A 20,185-nucleotide genomic window follows, 5' to 3' on the forward strand; every position below is an offset into this window, starting at 1 on the left:
AGCAGCGGGTGGGGTGTCCAGTCTTCACGTGTGAAGCCACCTGAGCAGGGGCGCGAGCGGCCTGGGGCAGGCCCAGAGGCTGAGCCCGGAGGTGCAGGCTTCCTGCGTGGAACTTCATGACAATCAGAGCAACGCGAGGGCGAGGCCTGTGTTAAGACGCAGGTTCCACTCTTCTTAGGGGATGGTGAGGCCAACAGATCAGGAGGTGACTGTCACCGATCCCGAGAGGAGGGTCCAAGCACCGCCAGCCAGGGCCACCGGGGAGGCTCCAGGGTGGGGCAGGAGCGGCGGAGAGGGTGACCATGGGCAAGATTTCCCTCAGAGTGTGAGAGCAGAGGGGGGTGGGGGTGTGGGTTCCGGACTGGCTGGTTTGTCTGTAAGGGTGAGTTGACTCCGTAGAATTCAGTGGCCCCGGGAGGGGTGATCTCTGCAGCCAGGCCCCAGAAGTTAGAGCAACTGAACGCAGGAGATACAAGATGTGGTTAATTCAGGGTCTGGAGCCCCAGTGGGGGGGTTTCTCCCTGCCGCTGCCCAGGTCTGACTTACGCTGCAGGGAGCTCCGTCCCTGACGTCTCCTGGGGTTCCGGCCAGAGCTGCCCCTGCGGAAGTCTGGGGAGCATGTGACCTCTTTAGGCTGGAGGAGGGGTCTGAGAGGGGACATGCTTCTAGAGCCAGGTTCTAGACCGCTGGAGCATGGGTGAGGCTGTGGTCATTCACCGGCGAAGCTTCCGAGAGGGAGCTCAGGCTACCAGTAAAAAGGTGTGGGAGACGGGTCTGGAGACGCCCTGGCCCGAGGCAGGGCTCGGTCTGAGACCAGGGCCTGCTGCACTGTGGCCGGCGCTCAGTCCTCTCCGCACGGGGCAGCCCTTCTCAGTGCAGAGTGAGCTGGCTGTCATTTAATTCCGGAATCTATGCCTCTGCCGTTGTGGAACGATGCCTAGTTCCTTGAACTTGCTCCTCTGAGCCCTTGCGTGTGCCCCCCTCCACCCGCCGGGTCACCTTCCTCTGCCCTGCTGCCACCCTGGGCTGGGTAAGGACTTCCGAGGGCGACCACATGCCTGCACACCCTGCTCAGGGTTGCCCTGCACCCTGGGACCAGATCTGGCCACCTGTGGTCACCTGTGGGCCCTGCATCCCGCAAGGCCTGGCACAGGCAGGTGCTAGGACACCAGTTCAGTCCCCAGTGTCCACTGAGCACCCCTGGGGCCCCTGGGTCAGATGAGGGGTTTTCTGAGGATGGGCGGGGAGAGAGATGAGGGAAGAGAGTCCGTAAAGGCTCTCAGCCAGCCTGTGTGCGGGTCTCAGAGCTCCTGCCCCCGGGGGGTACTCACCCGCCACATCCCAGACGCCCCAAATCTTGGCCTCCGAGCCCCCACCTCCAGTGCAGCCCCCCACAGGCTGGACTGCGTGTCCCCAGCCCGCTCAGGGTAGAGTCGGGACCCCTGCCAAGCCTCAAGTCTCCTCTTTAATTACTCTATCTTATTTTGTAACTTTAATTATATAACATGTGACACGCTAAAAAACCGCCGTTAAATTTTAAGCCTTTGTAATAACATCACTTTATTACATTTTGATGACTTTATAACTATGATACTTTATTCTTCGTTCCATGTTATTTTATGACGGCACAGTGAGATTTTTAATATCTAATTAGGGAACCGGGGGATCATTAACTACGTCCGATACATAAGCGGCTGCAACCTGGCTCCCGGTGCTGGTGGCGGCAGGAGTCGGAGGCCCACCGCATCCCCAGACCTGGTGTGGGGGCGCGTGTCTGCCGTGCGATCCGTAGACGAACATGCCGAGGGCCACGGGGTGTCCTCATGCCGCTGGGGGAATAGCATCTGGAAGGTCAGGGGGACGCAGAACACGTCCTGGGCCCTGAGGCGGCCCAGCCTCTCAGGTCACCGGCCGGAGCAGCCCCCACTCTGCTGGACCACTGCCCACAGGGCTGACAGGTCCACAGGCCTCTGAACCCAGCCAGGAGGTCTTCTCTGGGCCTTTGGTTCTGCACCCTGGGATTTGGGGAATACCTGTAGAATCCTGGGGACCTGGGGTCTACCTGCCACCTTTACAGAAGCAAAATCTCAGATCAGGGAGTGGGTACCTTGCCAAGTGCACTCTGAAATTCAGTGATCGCCTCGAAAGAGAGCCCAGGTCCCTTATCCCCAGCCTCCTCACGACGGGGCAGCCAGGACTTACCTGGGTGATGACAGGGGAGGGAGAGGGCGACGGGAGGGGGCCATGGGGCAGGCCTGCTGGGCCTGGGGTCTACAGGATGCGCGGGCCTCTGGCAGCACCTGCTGGGAACCCTGCTCCTACAGGCTGCAGCTCCACCTGCCGATGTCCATGGGGGTGCCTGAGGCCGCTGTGGCCTTAGACGTGGAGGTGGGGGGCCTGATGCCCTGCCCCCTGGGGCAGACCCAGGGGCCCTGGTCTGCTCCACACCCGCAGTCTGGAGGCCAAACAAGGCAGAAGCTCTGGGGCAACCTCCCCGGCCTGTTGCACCTGCCAGTGAGTCTAGGAGGAAAGCCACACGCTGGGAACAACATTCTGGCCAATGGCAGGGTATGTCTCCGAATGAGCTGTCCATGTCTGTCTCCGGGGGACCAGGAATAGGATCGCTCTGTCTAACCCGGCGCACAGACAGGCCGCCCTGGGGCCTCTCAGGGAGCAGTCTTCTCCCTGTGCAGGGCTCACGCCTTCCAATCCCATGATTCAGCAGCTTTGGTCGAGCCCTGGCAAGCTTTGATCATCCTGGAAATTATATCGCTGGCTTGTCCCACTCGGAGGAAACTCAGTTACCCGACTGGGAGCCATCAGCATCTCATCCTGCCAGCCGCAGCGAGGCGGGAACCCCTGAGCTCCTGCCCTGCTGGGCTGAGATTATGCTGGGGTGAAGTGAGACCCCGACTCCAAGGGACACTTCTGAAATCCTGGCAATTCCTTTCTCCATTTGCCTGAAGTTGGAAGACTCAAGCCCCTAAGCAGAAAATGTCCACGGTGATTCTAGGTCCACATTGGAGGGGTTTCTTTCCATCAGCAGGACTCTGGTGTCTGAAAAGGGTGCTGCCTCTAGGAGGAGGGGGCACTGTAACAAAGAGGGGGTAGAAAATCCACAGGCGGGGGCAGCAACGGCCCTGGGCTGGTCCAGGGTCCCCAGCCTGTCCCTACCTGTGTCTCCCGGCACCACCTGCTTGCCCAGGGAGCAGGGCTCTGGCTGAGGGCCTGGGATGCCCCAGGCCCGCACCCTGTGCGCCCTGTGCATCCGGGCCCCCATGCAGGGCCCTGGGTGTGGGGGCTGAGCCCCGGTGACCTTTCCAAGGCATCAGGCAGAGGGCAGGACAGCTTCCACTTAACTTCTCTCAGCCTCAGTTTCCGCATGTGTGAAACGGGGATTCCACAATTTCATGATGCCTAGGTTTTTTTTTAAAAAAACTGCAGAATTCAATAGCTTTTAGTATCTTTGCAGAGTTGTGCCATCAAACCCCCAAGGAAACATTTTAGAACATTTCCAGCAGCCCCCAAGGAAACCCGTACCTGCCAGCAACCGCTTCTGTCACCTGCCGCCCGGTTCCGGGCAACCACAAACCTATCTCCACATCCGCCCCCAACTGGTCATTTTCTGGCTTGGGTTTTGGGGTTTTCTTGGACAATGGCCGTCCTCGTGGGTGTGGGGTGGCGTCTCCTTGTGGTTTTGACTTGCTTGTCCCGGGACTAAAGCTGGCGGGCAGTTTGCCACAGGCTTACGGGCCATCACATGGGCTTCCTGGGAGAGTCTCTTCTCTGCGCGCCTCGCCCATGTTTGGCTGGTGATTTCTCTTTGCACTGTTGACTGTTGCTCCCGTGAGTTGGAGAGACTGTGTGAGAGGGAGGGGCTGCCCCTCCGCGTCCCCCACGTCCTGGGACGCCGCGGCCAGAGTCCAGGGCTCCTTTCTCCCCGGGCTTGTGACATTTGTTTTCTCTGCAGACAAGGCAGGGCCTGGTCCGTCGGGATGGCCGCCCCGCCAGGCGGGAGTTTCCATCCCGGCCCCTCATCTCCTTGCTCTTCTGAGAGCCCCTCCCATCCCAGGCGCTGGCAGAGGTAGGGAACACAAATCAAACGCAAACACAGCTCAGTGCGGGGTGGGTGGGGGGTGGGAGGGGGTGGGAGGGGAGGGGCGGGGGGGAACTGGTGGGCTAATTAACGCTGAAATTGCTTCCAGACGCGCTTGTGGTCGAGAGGGGCCCTCTCTGCACGCCCCGGGCCCTCCCTGGTCCCCTGCTCCCAGTCTGCTGGCTTCACTAACGACGGGAACTTAACCCACCGCTTCCCGGGGGCCGGCCACGCTCCTGCGGTCTGTTTGCAGCAGGCAGCGCAGGCCCTAATGCTGGGGGTGAGGGCGGGGGAAGCCCAGGCTCCGGCTCCTCCCAGAGCCCCCCAGGCGTCGTCCTCGGGGCCACGGGGGAGAGCAGACCCTGGCTCTGCTCCTGGGGCCCCAGGTCCAGCCGGGCAGGTGGCCCTTCTGTTCCGAGGGCTCCAGCAGAGGAGTAAGCAGTAGCCCCGGGAGGCGGGGTCCCGGGGCCCAGAGAGCCCGGCGGTGGCGAGGGCTGCTCTTGGTAGCCCCTCTTCTGGAGTGAGCTGCTCTGGGGAAGCTCATCCTTGCGCTCCCACCAGGGAACCATGGCCACTGGCCAGCTGGGGCCCTCGGGACGGGGGTGGAGACACCTACTTGGGGTCACACAGTCAGGGAGGCCAAGCCTCTGGGCTCCAGCAGCCCCGCCCAGGGACCCTGACTCGTAGCTTGGACGCCACTTATGCCCCTTACTCTGCACGAGCACAACCCTGCTGGGCAGGCGTTATACGTGAGAAAGTCAGGGCACAGAGAGGTTGAGTAACCTGCCTGAAGTCACACAGCTGGTGCCTGGGGAGCCCAGAACCGGAGCCTATGCTGTGACTCCAGCGCTGACCTCTGACCCAGGGCAAAAGCCCTTCAGGGTGGGAGGGAGGAAGTGAGACCAGAGTTGTGAGAACCTCTCCCCACCCCAGACGAACAAGACGTCCGTCTGAACATGTGCCCGCCTTCCCTCCCCAACGGAGGCAGAGGAAGCGGTCCTAGGTCTGACTCATTCACACACCCTCCCCCCACCGCCCCTTTCATGCTGGAAGAAGCTAATTAGGGTCTCAGCACCTGGGAGCTGGCAGAGCGGACAGCCATCAGTCTGGCCTGAGAAGCAGAGCCTTGGAACTGGCCGACCTGGGCCTCAGTGGTGGGACCCCCCGGTGAGCCAGGCTTGGCCGGCCCAAGGGTACTGGGAGCACGCATGGAGCACCCCTCCTGTGGGCCATGAAGATGTGATGGGTGAGGACCAGCCAGTCTGGGTGATCTCTGGCTGCAAGAACTGTCACTGGGCAGTGGACGTGTCCTAGAAGGCAGGGCTGTGGCGGGGTGGGGGGCAGTGTGGGGGACGTCAGTCATGTGCGTGGCAGTGTTAATGTAAAGCCTGCATCGTGCCCGCCCGAGTGAGCAGGGGTTGAGCTGCTGGCCAGAGGCCTTGCCCACGGAAGCCATGCCAACACCCACCTCTTGTGGCGGCTGGGGCCAAGGGCAGGGGGCATGGGCCCCAGGCCCACCTGCAGACCCAGGCTCCCAAGAGCAAGACAGGGTGGGGTCTGATTGTCACCCTGAGGACGATGCCTCAGGAAGGCCCCCTGGCAGCCCCACCTCGCCCCTTGGCCAGGGCAGTGGGGCTGCAGACGATTCCCAGGCCTGAAGGGGCAGAGGGGCCAGCAGCACCTGGCTTTCCTTTTCCTCCTTTGGGGCCTCGTTGTCACTCTTTCCTCCCTTCATCCTCACTTCTCCCACCACGGTGGTCGGCAGTATTCTCGGGGGACCTTGGGCCCTGGTGTGCACATCCTGGAGGGGCCCAGAGAACAAGATCACAGTCCTGTGAGTGGGGTACCAAGTCCACAGGGAAGCGGCCTGTCCTCCTCAGAAGGGCCTTCACACTAGGTGAGGAATCAGAGGTGCCCTCGTGCAGCCTAGAAGGAAGGAAAGAAACAAGGAGCCCTGGGGTGAGCTGCCCCCAGGAGCTGCGTGGCAGGAACAGCAGCAGCCTCTGGCAGCCAAGAGAAGAACCAGAAAGAGGACGAAGACCGTGGTCCTCCAGCCTCACCGAGTGAGCCCTACAGAGCAGCCGGAGTCCCAGGAGACACGGCAGACACCTCAACTGCAGCTTTCTGAGCTCCTGAGCAGACGACCAGCTGACCCAGGGCTGGGTTCCTCACCCGTGGAAACCATGAGATCACACACTGAATACATTTGTGTTGTTTAAGCTGCTGGGCTTGGGGTGATTTGTTACACAGCACAGGTAACTGATGCACCCTGTCAACTGGGACAGGAGAGCTGGCAGTGGGGGCCTGGGAGCTCATGAATTCTTCAACTGATGGCGTCTCCCCATCTCAGCCCCAAGAAGGGCAGCAGGGGTCAGGCTGCTCCAGAACCAGGAGCTGCCCAGGTTAGGGGGTGGAGCTTGGCTGGGAGAGGTATTGAGGGGGAAATTGGCCACCCCCAGCTCCTTCTTCCTGCCCCAGCCTGCCAGGCATGGAGAGGGAGAGCCGCTCACTGCCACCCTTCCCAGCCCCAGCGCAGCCAGCCCAGACTGGGCTGGGGGAGAACCAGGATCTCCACTAGGGGTGCGAGCCCCTCCCCAGGTGAGCCTCCAGAGGCCCCAGGTGAGCCTGACAATGAACTCGGGCCAGTACGGGGGGGTCACCCAGACCTCCTGTCCTGCCTCTCCAATGTCCTCTGGATCTGACACCGGAATTAAACAAGTGAAGCCATGGCAAAACGAAGTCTCTGCACAGCAAGAGAGAGAATCGACCAGACGAAAGGCAGTCTGTCAAGTGGGAGGAAGCGTCTGCAAACCGTGCGCCTGATAAGAGGTGAACACCCCAGATGGGAAGAGTTGATACAGCTCAACGAATCAGCCCAATTAAAAGTGGGCAAAAAAAAAAGAGGACACCAATGAGTTCACCTAAAAACAGAAACAGACTCACAGACATAGCAAATAATCTTACGGCTACTGGGGGAAAGGGGGTGGAAAGGGATAAATTTGGGAGTTTGAGATTTGCAAATGTTAGCCACTAATAAAAACATAAAAAACAAATTTCTTCTGTACAGCACAGGGAACTATATTCAACAGCTTTAATGAAAAAGAATATGAAAATGAATGTATGTATGTATATGTGTGACTGGGACATTGTGCTGAACACCAGAAATTGACACACTGTAACTGACTGTCCCTCAATAAAAAAATGAATTAATAAAAGTTGGGCAGAGGACTTGAACAGACATTTTCCCCAAGAAGACATGCAGATGGCCGGTGGGTCCATGAAAAGATCCTCAGCATCATTAATCATCAAGCAAACGCAGATCAAAACCATATGAGATCACATCGCTCACACCCGTTAGAATGGCTACTGTCACAACACTAAGAGATAGCAAGTGCGGGGAGAACGTGGAGAGAAGGGAGCCCCTGTGCACTGCTGGTGGAGATGGAAATTGGTGCAGCCACCGTGGAAAACAGCATGGAAGTTCCTCAAAAGATTGGAAATACAACTACCATCCCATGCGGCAGTCCCACCTCTGGGTGTGCACTTGAAGGAAATGAAACCAGAGTCTTGAAGAGGCGCCTGCACCCCAGCGTTCACAGCAGCGCTGTTCACAACAGCCAGGACACGGAAGCGACCCAAAAGTCCATCGACAGAGGACTGGACACAAAAGATGTGGTGTATTTATACCACGGAACACTACTCCGCTCTCAAAGAGAATGAAACAATGCCATTTGCAGCAACATGGATGGATCTTGAGGGCATCACACTGAGTGAGATCAGTCAGGCAGGCAGAGAAAGACAAATACTGTGTGGTCTCACTTCGAGGTGGAATCTGAAAGCACGGAACTCACAGAAACCGAGAACAGACGGCGGCCCTTAGGGACTGGGAGTCGGGGAGGGGCCGCGGGCAACGTGGGGAGGTGCTGGCCAACGGGTGTGAACTTCCAGTTATAGGGGGGTAAGCTCCGGGCGCTAATGTACTAAAATAATACTATATTTTATACAAACACGATGAAAATAGGTATTTAATTCTCTCCACAACAATAAAAACACAATGGTAATTCTGTGAGATGAAGGTGTGTTAACCACCCTTACTGTGTAAACATTCCCCATTACGTATGCGTATCAAGTCATCCCAGGTCCACTTTAAACTTACATGCTGTTTTACGTCAGTTGTATCTCAATAAGGCTGAGGGGAGAGAACAAGAGGAAGGCAGGAAAGAAATTTCTCGGGCCGCCTGGCGGAGCCGTCAGTCTCTTTGCTGAAGGAGGTCTGCTGTTCCACGCCCGCCTCGCTCATCTGTGTAACGGCTCCTCTGTGGGTTCCCCTGTTCTCAGTTTTCGGCTTCTTTCCCTGCCTCTGTGAACAGCATCACAAGCAGAAACATCCTTGTTCTCCGTCTCCATCACCAGCCTTCTCAGTCCTGTGGAGGCAACCCCAGGAGCCGTGTCCCGGGCTGAACCGTGTCTCCGCAAATGCATACGTGGGAGTCACGGCCCCCAGTGTGGCTCGGAATGGGCCTGTGCTCAGAGGCAGGGCTCCACAGGGCTGACCAAGTTACAGCACAGACATTAACGGGGGCCTCGCCCGCACAGCTGGTGTCCTCCTACGGAGAGGTCGGGAGATCGGGACGCAGACACACACAGAGGGACAGCCACGTGAGGACCGGGGAGAAGACGGCCGTCTGCCAGCCCAGGAGCGAGACCTCAGGAGAACCAGCCCCAACGGCACCTGCGTCTGAGACGTCCAGCCTCCCTGGACTTTGTGACAGCCACCAACGCAGACCAGTATGGACTGGGATTTAGGGCTGAGGAGCAAAGACGGCGCTTCCCGGCCCTCACAGTACCGGAGGGCTTTCCACAAAAGCCGTCGAACGTCCGTCTCCCACCAGCAGTGGGGACCATGTGTTTCTCTTCGTATCCTGTTAGTTCCTTCCTTTTAATTCTGCTCATTGGATGGGTTTTAAGTGATAGCTCACTGTTACTTTAATTTGAATTTTTTTTACAAATTTGAAAGGTTACTTTCATTTACATTTATTATAAAATATTGGCTCCATTCGCTGAGCTGTGCAGTGTGTCCTGGTAGCTGTTTTCTTCCCCAAAGTTTGCACCTCTTTCCCCACCTGTCTCGCCCCTCCCCTTCCCACTCCCCACTGGGGACCACTAGGCGGTTCTTCACACACGTAAGTTTGCTTTCTTTTCGTTGTCTTTACCTGTTGCACTTTTTGATTCCACACATATTAGTGATGTCATACAGTATTTGTCTTTCTCTGCCCTTCAAGTCCGTCCACGTTGCTGCAATGGTGAAATTTCATTCTTTTTTAAGACTGAGCAGAACGCCACTGCGTACACACACATGCCTTTACCCAGTCACCTGCTGGCGGGCACCTGGGTGGTGCCCACGTCTTGGCCATTGTAAACACTGCTGCCTTGAACACTGAGTCCATGTATCTTTTCAGATTAGTGTTTTGGGGCTTTTTTGATGTAGACCCAGCAGTGGAATTGCCGGGTCATACGGTGGTTCTGGGTCTAGTTTTTAGAGAAGCCTGCATGCTGTTCCCTACAGTTCACACTCCCACCCACAGAGTGTGAGGGTCTCTTCGCCGCACCCTCCCCAGCGCTTGCGTTTTGTGCTCCTCTTGATGGTGGCCGTTCGGGCAGGTGCGAGGTGACTTCTCACTGGGGTCTGGGTGTGCGTGTCCATGACAGTAGCGAGGCCGAGCATCTCTCCAGGCACCTGCCGACCACCCGCATTCCCCTACTGTTAGTGGTTTTGAGCACCTTTTGTCTGCTGTTCGCCATTCAAATTTACTCTTTAGTGAATCCATACTCTCGGCCTGTTTTCTCCACTGGATTGTTTGTTTTTCTCCTACCAGTTCATAAGCGCTCTTTGTGTCTTGTAGACAGTCGCTTCGGATTGTCACGTTCATTGTAAATAGCTTTTTATTCCTCCCAACTTGTCCTTTCCACTGCCTTTGTTTTGGGCATCTGTCTGCAGACGTTGTGCAGCACAGGCTGTTTATAACTCACTCTGAGAGCTTCGGGGTCTGCAGGCCGCTTGGTAAGGCCCCCTCACTCCTGCATGGCACACAGGCTCCGGACCATCCTGCCCCATTTTATTTCGTTTTACATTTAAGTCTATAATCCACGTGGAATTTACTTTCAACTAAGATGTAAGGGTGGCTCCAGCTTTTCGGCCTTCCAGGAGGATGCTGGCTGTTCTGGCCCCTTGTTAAAGGGGCCTCTTTCTACTCTGAAACAAAGCTCTTGTCCTCTGCTGGCGTCCGGGCCATGCCGGGGCGTTTCTGACTTCCCAGCCGTCCCGCGCTGCGGGCTTCCATCCCTGCGCCAACACCTTGTTGCTCGTTGAGGGTGCAGAGACATAACCTTGAGTCTGAACATCAGTCTTGTGTCCTGCAAACCTGTGAGCTCCTTTATGAGCTGTAGTTGTTTTTGTGGGTTCCTGGGGGTGTTTCTTATGCACACAGTACTGTCCTCTGCAGATGAAGACAGTCTGCTGTTCTAATTAAGGGCTTTTGACCCCACCTTCTTGCCCACTTGCCCTGGTTAGAGCCTTCATGCCCTGCTGAGTGAAAAAGCCAGGATCAGATGTACTGGTCTTCTTCCTGATCTCAGGGGGAAGGCTTCTGACTGTGAAGCAGGAAGTTAGCTGTGAGTTTACTGTCCGTGTTTTTTATGAGGTTGAGGAAATTCTCTTTTATCCCTCGTTCACTGAATTTTTTTAATCACAAGAGTGCTGAGCTTGCTAACTACTTTCCTGTGTCTGTGGAGACGTCCGTGCAGGCTTTGTCCTCTGAGCTCTTCATGTGGTGCGAGACACCGATCGCATTTTGTGTGGTGAGTCCTCCCTCCATGCCTGCGGTGAGCCCGCTTGGCAACGCCGCGCAGTCCTTCCTGCTTGTTGCTGGGTTCAGGTTACTGCTATTTTGTTGAGGATTTTCCCATCTCTGTTTACAGGAGAATTCACAGGATGTCGGTCTGTACCATATCGTCTTGTGAGGGCTTCATCAGTCTCTTGGGTCGGGTTAATTCTGGCCTCGTGGGCTGAGCTGGGAAAAGGTCTCCCCCCTCACTTCCGGGAAGCGTCTGTGGAGGTTCGTGTTCTCTGAACGTTTGGTGAAATTCACCAGGGAGCCTCCCGGCCCTGGCCTTTCTCTGTGAGAAGGTTTTGATTTCTAATTCAATCTCTTCTTACAAGTCTGAGAAGATTTCTACTTCATCTTAAGTTAGTTTTGAAAATTTATCATCTGCTAGAATTTTGTTCATCTCATCCAAGTTATCTAATTTCCCTAATAATCTTTTCTAATTCTGTAAGAGCAGTAATGAAGCCCCCTTTTAGTGACTGATTTTGTCAGTTTGAATCTTCTCTCCTTTTTGGGGGTCAGTACATCTAAAGATTTGTCACTTTTCCTTTTGCCTCGTTGCATCCGAGAAAGCAAGATGGGTCACCAGCAGCTGTACTGGAGCCACCCTAGAAAATTCGGCCAGGGTTCTCGCTCTTGCCACGTCTGCTCAAACCGGCACGGTCTGATCCGGAAACACGGCCTCAACATGTGCCGCCGGTGTTGCCACCGGTGTTTCCGCCAGGATGCGAAGGACATCAGCTGCATCAAGTTGGATGAAGTGAACGTCCTTGAGTGGACCGTCCAGCACATCTACCTCATGCAGAAACAACGCTAGTTCCTTGTATGTAAAATAAAATTTCCAATTATGAGTGAAAAAAAGAAAGGTTTGTCATTTTTATATTTCTGAAGAACCAGCGTGTCCAGAAGAACAGAGCTCTCGGTTTCATTTGCATTCTCTGCTGCTCCGTGCTCTCTGTTTCACCTGTTTCTGCTCTAATCTTTATTCTTTCCTCCCTGGTGCCTGCCTAGGATTTGCTTTACTCCTCTTTTTCTGATTTCTTGAGGCGGAGGGTAGGTTACTGACTTGAGATCATGTTTTTAATATAGGTGTTCACAGCTGTAAGTTTCTTTCTGTGCACCTTTAATTACTTTACTTGCATCTCGTAAGTTTTGGTGTATTATGTTTCATTTTTGTTCATCTGAATGTATTTTCTAATTTCCCTTGCGATTCCTTCTTTGACCCATCAGTTATTTAAGAATGTATTACTTAATTTCCACATATTTGTGGATTTTCAGATTTCCTTTTATGACTGATTTCTATTTGAATGTCACTTAAATCCTTTTAAACTCACTTGGCTTGTTTTATAGTCTAGCATATGGCCTGTCCTGAAGAGCGGGTCCCGGGCCCCCGAGAGGAATCTGTATTCTGCTGGTACCGGGCGGAGGCCCTGGGGTGCCTGCTAGTTCTCGTAAGTGTGCGGTGCGGGCCAAGTCTTCTCTCTCCGTGCTGACATCCTGCCCGGTGCTCCAGCCGCGTGGGAAGGAGGCTGCCGGAGTCTCCAGCTGCTGCTGAGTTGTCCGTTTCTCCCTTCACTTCCATCAGCTTTACGTCCCCTGTTTCCGGAGCCTGTTACGAGCTGCGTGTGTGTGTAAGACTGTGTGTCTTCCCGGTGGGCTGACCCTTCTATCGCTGTGAAGTGCCCTCTTTATCTCGGGCAACATTTTTTGCTTGTTTTGAAATCTATTTTGTTTCATCCTAGTGCAGCCACACCAGCGTTTCTATGGCTGTTTACACGTTACCTTTTCTATCCTTTCTTTGAAACCGGTATTCAAAGCCACGCCTTTGCGTCTTTCAGTGTAGAATGGGTCTCTTGTAGACAACACATAGTTGGATCTTGGCTTATTTTTTAGATAATCTGACCATCTCTGCCCTTTGACTGGGTTGTCTAATTTATGCACATTTGAAGTTGCTACTGCCCTGGTTAGATTTACGTCTGCCACTTTGCTTTCTGTTTCCTATGTCTCGTTATTTTTGTTCCTCTGTTCTTTATTGCTTTATTTTGTATTAAGTCAAGGTTTCTAATGCAACGTGAGGAATCATTAATTCCTTTGACAATTTAAATTACATATCTGGGCTATTTATCTTAATTTATCAGCTCAGATTTACACTTAGTTCCAGCAAAATATAGAAACTTCACTCTTAAATTGCTTCATTCCCTCCTCTTTTTGTATTATTATTATGTATCTTGCACCACATAAGTTCTAAACCCAATGGGACATTTTAAAATTATTACTTTATATAATCATGTCTTTTTCTTCCAATTTGATTGAGATACAATTGACACAGAGCACTGTATACGTCTCAAGTGTCCAGCACAGTGACTTGGCTCACGTACATCATGAAACGTTTGTCACAATAAATTACTGAACACCATCATCTCATATATATACAAAAATAACAAAACAGGAAGAATATTTTTCTTGTGACAAGAACTCTTAGGATTTACTCTCACCTGTTTTCACATACAACACACAGCAGTGCTCATTGTATTTCTCATGTTGTCCATTATGTCCCCAGTGACTCGCCTTATAACCGTAAGTTTGTACCTCTTCATCACCTTCATTCAATTTCCCCACCTCCACCCCTGCCCCCGATAACCACAAATCTGATCTTTTTTCCTATGAGTTTATTTTCTTTTGTCGTATAATTGACCTGTAATATTGTTAGTTCTTGGTACACAACACAATAATTTTGTACATTTCAAAATAATCACCGTGATAAGTTTAGTTACGATATGTCCCCACACAGAGACACCACATAGTTACTGACCGTATTCCCCTCACTGTGTATTTCAGTTCTGTGACTCATTTATTTTGCAACTAGAAGTCTGTGTACTTTAACCTCAATCACCTGTTTATTCCCTACCCCCCTCCCCTGGCAACCACCTGTTTGTTCTCTGTATAACTCTGCTTCTGTTTTGTTGTTTGTTCATTTGTTTTTCCACATATATGTGAAATCGTACAGTATTTGTATTTTTCCGTCTGACATTTCACTTAGTATGATACCCTCTAAATCCAACTATGCTCTTGAAAGTGGCAAGATTCCGTGCTTTTTCATGATTGACGCGCACCACACCTCGATCCAGCCATCTGCTGACGGGCACCTGGGGTGTTTGCATGTCTTGGCTGCTGCAAATGACACCGTCATGAACACAGGGGCGCATACATATTTTCTAATCACTGCTTTTATTTTCTTTGGATAAATACCCAGGAGTGGAATTGCTGGATCATATGGTAATTCTATTTTTAATTTTTTTTTAGGAACCTCCACGCTGTTTCCCATAGTGGCCGTGCCAACCTGCATTCCCACCAGCAGCGCACAAGTGTTTTACTTTCTCCACACCCTCACCAGCACTTACCATTTGTGGGCTTTTCGACAATAGCCGTTCTGCCAGGTGTGAGGGGATGTGTCATCATGGTTTGGTGCTGAGCATCTTCTGATGTGCATGTGGGCCATCTGTACGTCTGCTATGGAAAAGTGTCTATTCAGATCCTCTGTCCATTTTTTAACTGGGTCGTTTGTTTTTGACGTTGAGTTGTGTGAGCTCCTTTTGTATTTTGGACAGTAACTCCTTGCTGAATACAGCATTTGCATATGTCCTCTCCCATTCAGTAGATGGCCATTTAATTTTGTTAGTAGCTTCCTTTGCCGTGCAAAGGCTTTTCAGTTTGATGTAGCCCCGTTTGCTTACTTTTGCTTCTGTTTCCTTAGCCAGAGGACACATATCCAGAAACCACTGCTGAGAGCAGCGCTGAAGAGCACGCTTCCTGCTGTCTTCTGGAAGTGGAATGGTTTCGGGTCTTATGTTTAAGTCTTCAATCCAGTTTGATTTTCTTTTGGTGCATGGTGTGAGGGAGTTGTCTGGTTTGATTCTTTTGCACGCAGCTGTCCAGTTTTCCCAACACCATTTTTTGAAGGGGCCGTCTTGTCCCCACTGTATATTCTTTCCTCCTTTGTTGTAGATTAATAACCCATATAGGTGTGGGCTTATTTCTGGACTCTCTCTTCTGTTCCATTGAACTATGTGTCTGTTTTTGTTCTGGCACCATACTGTTTTGATGCCTGTAGCTTTGTAGTATGGTTTGAAATCAAGGCATATGTACCTCCAGCTTTGTTCTTTCTTTAGATTGCTTTGGCTACTCAGTGTCTTTTGTGTCGCCATAAACATTTTAATGTTATTTGTTCTAGTTCTGTCAAAAATGCCACTGGTATTTTGATAGGATTGCATGGAATCTGTAGATCACCTCGGGTAGTACAGTCATTTTAATAATATTAATTCTTCCAATCCAAGAACATGGTTTATATTTCCCTCTGTTTGTGTCATCTTCAGTTTCTTTCATCAGAGTCTTTTAGTTTTCAAGGTACAGGCCTTTTACCTCCTTAGTTAGATTTGTTCCTAGATGTTTTATTTTTAATGCAATTGTAAATAGGATGTTTCCTTAATTTCACTTTCTGATAGCTGGTTATTAGCAGATAGAAATGCAACAGATTTCCGTATAATAATTTCGTATCCTGTGACTTTAACAAGTTCACTGATGAGCAGTGGGCTTCTGGTGGCATCCTTAGGATTTTTTATGTGTAGTGTCGTGTCATCTGCAGGCAGTGACAGTTTCACTTCCTTTCCAGTCTGGATTCCTTTTATTTCTTTTATGTCTTGTCTGGTTGCTGTGGCTAGGACTTCCAACACAATGAGAGTGGGCTTCCTTGTCTTGGTCCTGCTCTTATAGCAAATGCTTTCAGCTTTTCACCTTTGAGTATGTTAGCTGTGTGCCTGTCATGTATGGCTTTTATTATGTTGAGGTGTGTTCCCTCTATGCCCACTTTGTTGAGGGTTTTTATCATAAGTGAATGTTGAATTTTGTGAAAACCTTTTCCAGTATCTATTGACGTGATCATTTTTTCTATTATGTCTTTTAAAGAAGCTGCAAGAAAAAAAGCAAGCAAGTACATACAGAGTTTGAACGTTAACCTTTCTTTTTTTCATTCTCTTCATTTCTTTCTGTGGATTTGAATTAGCATCTCCTGCCATTCTTTCACTCCAGTGCAGCTTTTCTCCACCACTTTTTGTTGTTAGCATTAAATGTATCACATGTCTATGCTATAGGCCCCCAAATACAGCTACATACATATTATTTTATGAAATTTCTTTTCAAGTAAGTCAAGAGATAAAAGAAGATATTTGCAAGTTTACAGTCTTTTGTAATCAACTACTTAATTACATATTTGTTTGGATGTGAATGACTATCTTGTGCTGCTTGCTTTCAGTCTGAAGCAGCTTTTGCTATTTCTTATGAGTCGTATTTGTAGCAACTAGTTACCTCAGTTTTTATTTGGGAACACCTTCATTTCACCTCCATACTTTAAAGATAGTTTGACTGGATATAAGGCTTGTGGTTGGCAGGCTTTTCTTTCAGCATGTGGACTATTTCATCCCATTGTCAGCTGTCCCCATTGTTTCTAAGTCAGCTGCTCAATTTACTGGGGTTTCTTTGTACATAATGAGTTGCTTTTCTCTTGCCACTCTCAAGATTTTGTTTCTCTTTGTCTTCAGTGTTTTAGTTAAGACGTATTTGGGTGTATATCTGTGTTTATCCCACTTGGAACACTGCGTTTCTTGGATGTGAAGGTCATAATTTTCAGCAGGTTTGGGAGGTTTCCAGCCATTGCTTCTTCAGGCACCTTTTCTGTCCTTTCCTCCTGCTACGCCCATTATATATACGCTGGTGTTCTTACCGGTGTTCCCTATTCCACTGAACTTCGCTTTCTTCATCATTGCCTTTCTCTTTTTTTCTGTCCTTTGGACCGCATGCTCTCTGCTGGTTCACCATCGCGCTCACTGGCTCGCCCTTCCGTCAGCTCAAGTGCACTGTTAAGCCTCTCTGATTTTCCGTTTTCCTTCTTATACTTTCTAACTCCAGAATTCCCAGTGGCGTCCCAGCCACAGTAAGCGCGCCTGCTGCCTAGGTCTTGGTTTCCAATACCTTCTCCAGTAAAAGGACCCTGAGATCCTCGGAGAAGTGGCTGGCTGCAGGGCTGCGGCAGGGGGCATGCAGGAGGAGCCTCCGTGTACGTTTACTCTTTGCTCATATTTCTTTATCCTTCACCTTCCAAGCCGCTGATGTGGGTCTAAAAGGTGACCATGCTGTCCTTGAATCCAGCTGCTGGCGTTTTCCTTAACTGCAGTAACAAAGTGTGCACTGCCTTGGGCTCTGTACATGCTCATTATTGTCATCATTTTGTCGACTCGCCCCCCGTCTCCTCCAGCAGGTCCCTGTGTTCTTGTGCTTCTGACTGATTTTTATCTCATGTGGTTGCTCCCCACCCCCTTTTTTGGGGTAATCTCTTTCTTGGCTCCCTGGGGCCCAGAAGTGACTATTGCATTACCTACAAACAGCTGTTCTGCAGGTGGTGGGAGGCCAGGTGGACTCTGCTGTGGGCTGGAGCTGTAGACACAGGCACGATGCCAGCCCCGTGCGCCTCCCAGGCGCCTTCCTTCCACCTTCTAACCTCTTCCTATTGTCCCAGCCAACATCCATTTCAGAGGAGGCGGGAGATAGACTTGAGAGTGGAGGGGACAGAGCTATACTTCCAGAATCTCCCTCCCACCCTTTAACCTGGAAAGTCACATCTGACCTCTCCCAGACCCCCAAGATTTTACCCTTGACTGAGATAAGGAGATCATGCTGTCCGCAGGAGGGTCAAGGCCCAAGCCACTTGTCTCTGGAGCCTCCCACAGGAAGGCTCACCTCCAGTCCCATCAAGGACAGTGCGTCCTGAACATCAGTCAGTCAATGTTTCGCGAGTCACAAATTCTGCACCGAAGTGACGTGAAAGGATAGCTGTTGTCTCCCACAGCAGTGGCCGTCAGGGACCATCGGGGCAGAGTAACGAGAGGGGCTGAAGGAGAGACCGAGGGACACCTGAAGCCGCCTCCCGGAACGTGGTCCCAGCTCCTTGACGGCGCGCCTGTGGAGTCAGGAAGAGGCAGCTAAAGGCTCGGGGAATAAGCAGTTCACCACAGTCTGGTCGGCTTTAAAAATGACTGATTCATTTCCCGCCTCCTTCCCCCCTTCCTTCTTCATCAGCTCACCCTTGGCCCGGGATCCGCACGTGAGTGGGTCAGACATCCCTGTGTGGCCTCGGCTGCTGCCCGCATGCTCACTGTGCCCTGATCTCTTTTATGAGCTGCGGGCCCACGGATGCATCTGATCACCTCTCCACTCGCACACCCAGGCTCCCCAGACTGATGTGTGAATTCCACTCACATCCTCTACCCTGGACCTCTGCCCTGCTGGGGCCCTGGACAAAAGGAGGCGGTACAATGTGGGAGGTCCCAGGAGCCTGCTCGTCACCCCACCCTGTTGCTAGGCTACGCCCATTGTGTACTGTTGTCTGGGAAACCCGAGCCCACTTTGGGGGCAGCAGGGGTCCGGGAGGCGGCGTGCACTGAAGACGCTGTGGATGCCTCCTCCTAGACAAGGAGTGGATGACGGCTGCTCAGAGAGCACAGGCCCCGAGGCCCCGGGGCCGGGCAAGGAGGGCCGTGGGAGAACCCGGGAGGCCTGGGGTCCCTGGCCCTGAGCCCGGCAGGAACAGGGCTGCTTACCTGGTGAACAGATGTATTTCCACCAGCCTTTTGCTCTGGACAGAAATAAGCCTACCTCCTCCCTGGGTCAGTTACTTACTTTTAATCTCAGCACGAAGAGTCTGTGGCAATAAATACTCGGATAATGACTGCATTCTCCTGCGAGAGTTTGTCCAGTGAGCCGCCCGGGCGGGGGCGGGGCGGGGGCCCCGGAGGCACGGGGTTCCTCAGGGGCAGGGGGCTGCCAGTGGTCAGCAGACGGCGGATGCTCGGTCGCCTTGAATGCTCACACACCGGGGGGAGGAGAGGGAGAGTCACGAGGACCAAGCGGGTTTTGTCCCAGGAACGTAGCGGGAAACACCGTCAGGAAGCCTGCTTGTGCCAGTCACCTCACCTCACCAGCAGGTGGGCGAGCTCACTGTCCCCTCAGGGGAAGCAGGGCTGGACTTAGCTCCACACCCTGGTGGTGGAAGCTCTTAGGTAATTAGACATACGAGCGCCCCCTTAGCTGATGGAGGGCGACGAGGCAAACACAGCAGACCTCAGGCTTCCGAGTGGATCTTCAGGTGGGACCCACCGAGGTCAGTACCCGGGGAGCTGATTTCTCTCACCGCTGGCCCTCCGCACGGCGCCAGTGGCTTGGCCGCGTTAGGGAAGAACAGGCGGAAACGAGGGGGTGAGGACTGGATGGGAGACGCAAGGCATCGTTTCTGCAGACAATGCGACCTCCGACATAAGGCAAGCTTCCGAGAGACTTTACAATTAGAACTAGTAGGTTTTGGTGGGAGGGTAGAGCACGTGCTTGGCGTGCACGGGGTCCTGGGTTCAATCCCCAGTGCCTCCGTTAAAAACAAATACATAAACCTAATTACCGTCCCTCCAAAATAAACAAATACAAATAATTTTTTAAAAGAATAAGGTTTGATACAAGAAGATATGAAAATCCACAGCATTGCTGCCCAATAGCCAGCACTAACTGGAAGGTGCAAGAGAGAAAACTGCTCAGAACAGCAATGAGCTCTGAGTCCCTCTGCGATCAGTAAAGACGGGCAGCACCTCCTGCGGGAGGACGATGTTATGAGGAGACGGGTGAGGATTTAACCACGGGAGAGACGCAGCGTGAGTGGGAAAATGCAGTCTGAAATGTTCAGTTCTCTTGTAAAATAGTCTATAAATTAAACGCCATTATTTAACATCCTAACAGCATCCCTCATAGCACCTGGTGGATTTCTGCTCCGAGTGGGTGACTGAAGGACTTCGGGTAAGTCAAGTAGGTCGAAAGAACGAGCAGAAGGGGGCTTGTTCCACCAAATAGGAAGATTCCGTCTGGAGCTCTGATCGACTGTGCACAAGCAGGTGGGCCGGTGGCATGGACCAGACCTGTGCTCACAGGAAGGTGGGACGCCCCCGAGGTAGCCAGGTGGCGGCTGGCAGGCAGCTGCCACCAAGAGAAAAGTGAGATGATCCAGATCACGACCTAGTACTGCGCAGGGAATAAAGTCCAGGTGGGCCAAGTCCCTCCTACGGGGCACGGAGCTCTAGGGCGCTTAGAAGAAGCCATGATGGAATGGCTTCGT

General features: G+C 52.3%; 1 protein-coding gene and 1 long non-coding RNA gene across 7 annotated transcripts; one reads left to right on the forward strand and one right to left on the reverse strand.

Moving 5' to 3' along the window:
- Window positions 1-1,529: 1,529 nt before the first annotated feature.
- On the reverse strand, window positions 1,530-4,409 carry LOC141577862 (uncharacterized). Its single transcript, XR_012507310.1, has 2 exons — window positions 4,304-4,409; window positions 1,530-3,964 (listed from the first exon to the last, which is right to left on the reverse strand). It is a non-coding gene; the product is annotated as an uncharacterized LOC141577862 (long non-coding RNA).
- Window positions 3,955-18,757, forward strand: LOC105080027 (small ribosomal subunit protein uS14-like). 6 transcript variants are annotated; one of them, XR_012507307.1, is made up of 3 exons: window positions 3,955-4,084; window positions 11,554-14,417; window positions 14,735-18,757. XR_012507307.1 is itself a non-coding variant. In XM_074364900.1 (2 exons), exons 1-2 carry the CDS (start codon window positions 3,996-3,998, stop codon window positions 11,795-11,797), a joined length of 333 nt encoding a protein of 110 aa, XP_074221001.1. In that variant the 5' UTR covers window positions 3,955-3,995; the 3' UTR covers window positions 11,798-18,757. The 6 variants fall into 6 exon arrangements, 3 of the variants coding, with proteins under 3 accessions (XP_074221001.1, XP_074221002.1, XP_074221003.1); XM_074364900.1 differs by having other exon boundaries at window positions 11,554-18,757; XR_012507308.1 differs by lacking the exon at window positions 14,735-18,757 and having other exon boundaries at window positions 3,957-4,084; window positions 8,693-11,562.
- Window positions 18,758-20,185: the final 1,428 nt, after the last annotated feature.

This window comes from Camelus bactrianus, chromosome 6 (genome assembly GCF_048773025.1).
Source record: "Camelus bactrianus isolate YW-2024 breed Bactrian camel chromosome 6, ASM4877302v1, whole genome shotgun sequence".
NCBI lineage: Eukaryota > Metazoa > Chordata > Mammalia > Artiodactyla > Camelidae > Camelus > Camelus bactrianus.

Bases quoted from the DNA above. Each gene is read 5' to 3' on its own strand.
- LOC105080027 (XM_074364900.1), top strand. From the start codon at position 3,996: ATGGCCGCCCCGCCAGGCGGGAGTTTCCATCCCGGCCCCTCATCTCCT. The intron at 4,085-11,553 runs GTAGGGAACACA...CATCCGAGAAAG, and splicing joins CATCCCAGGCGCTGGCAGAG to CAAGATGGGTCACCAGCAGC.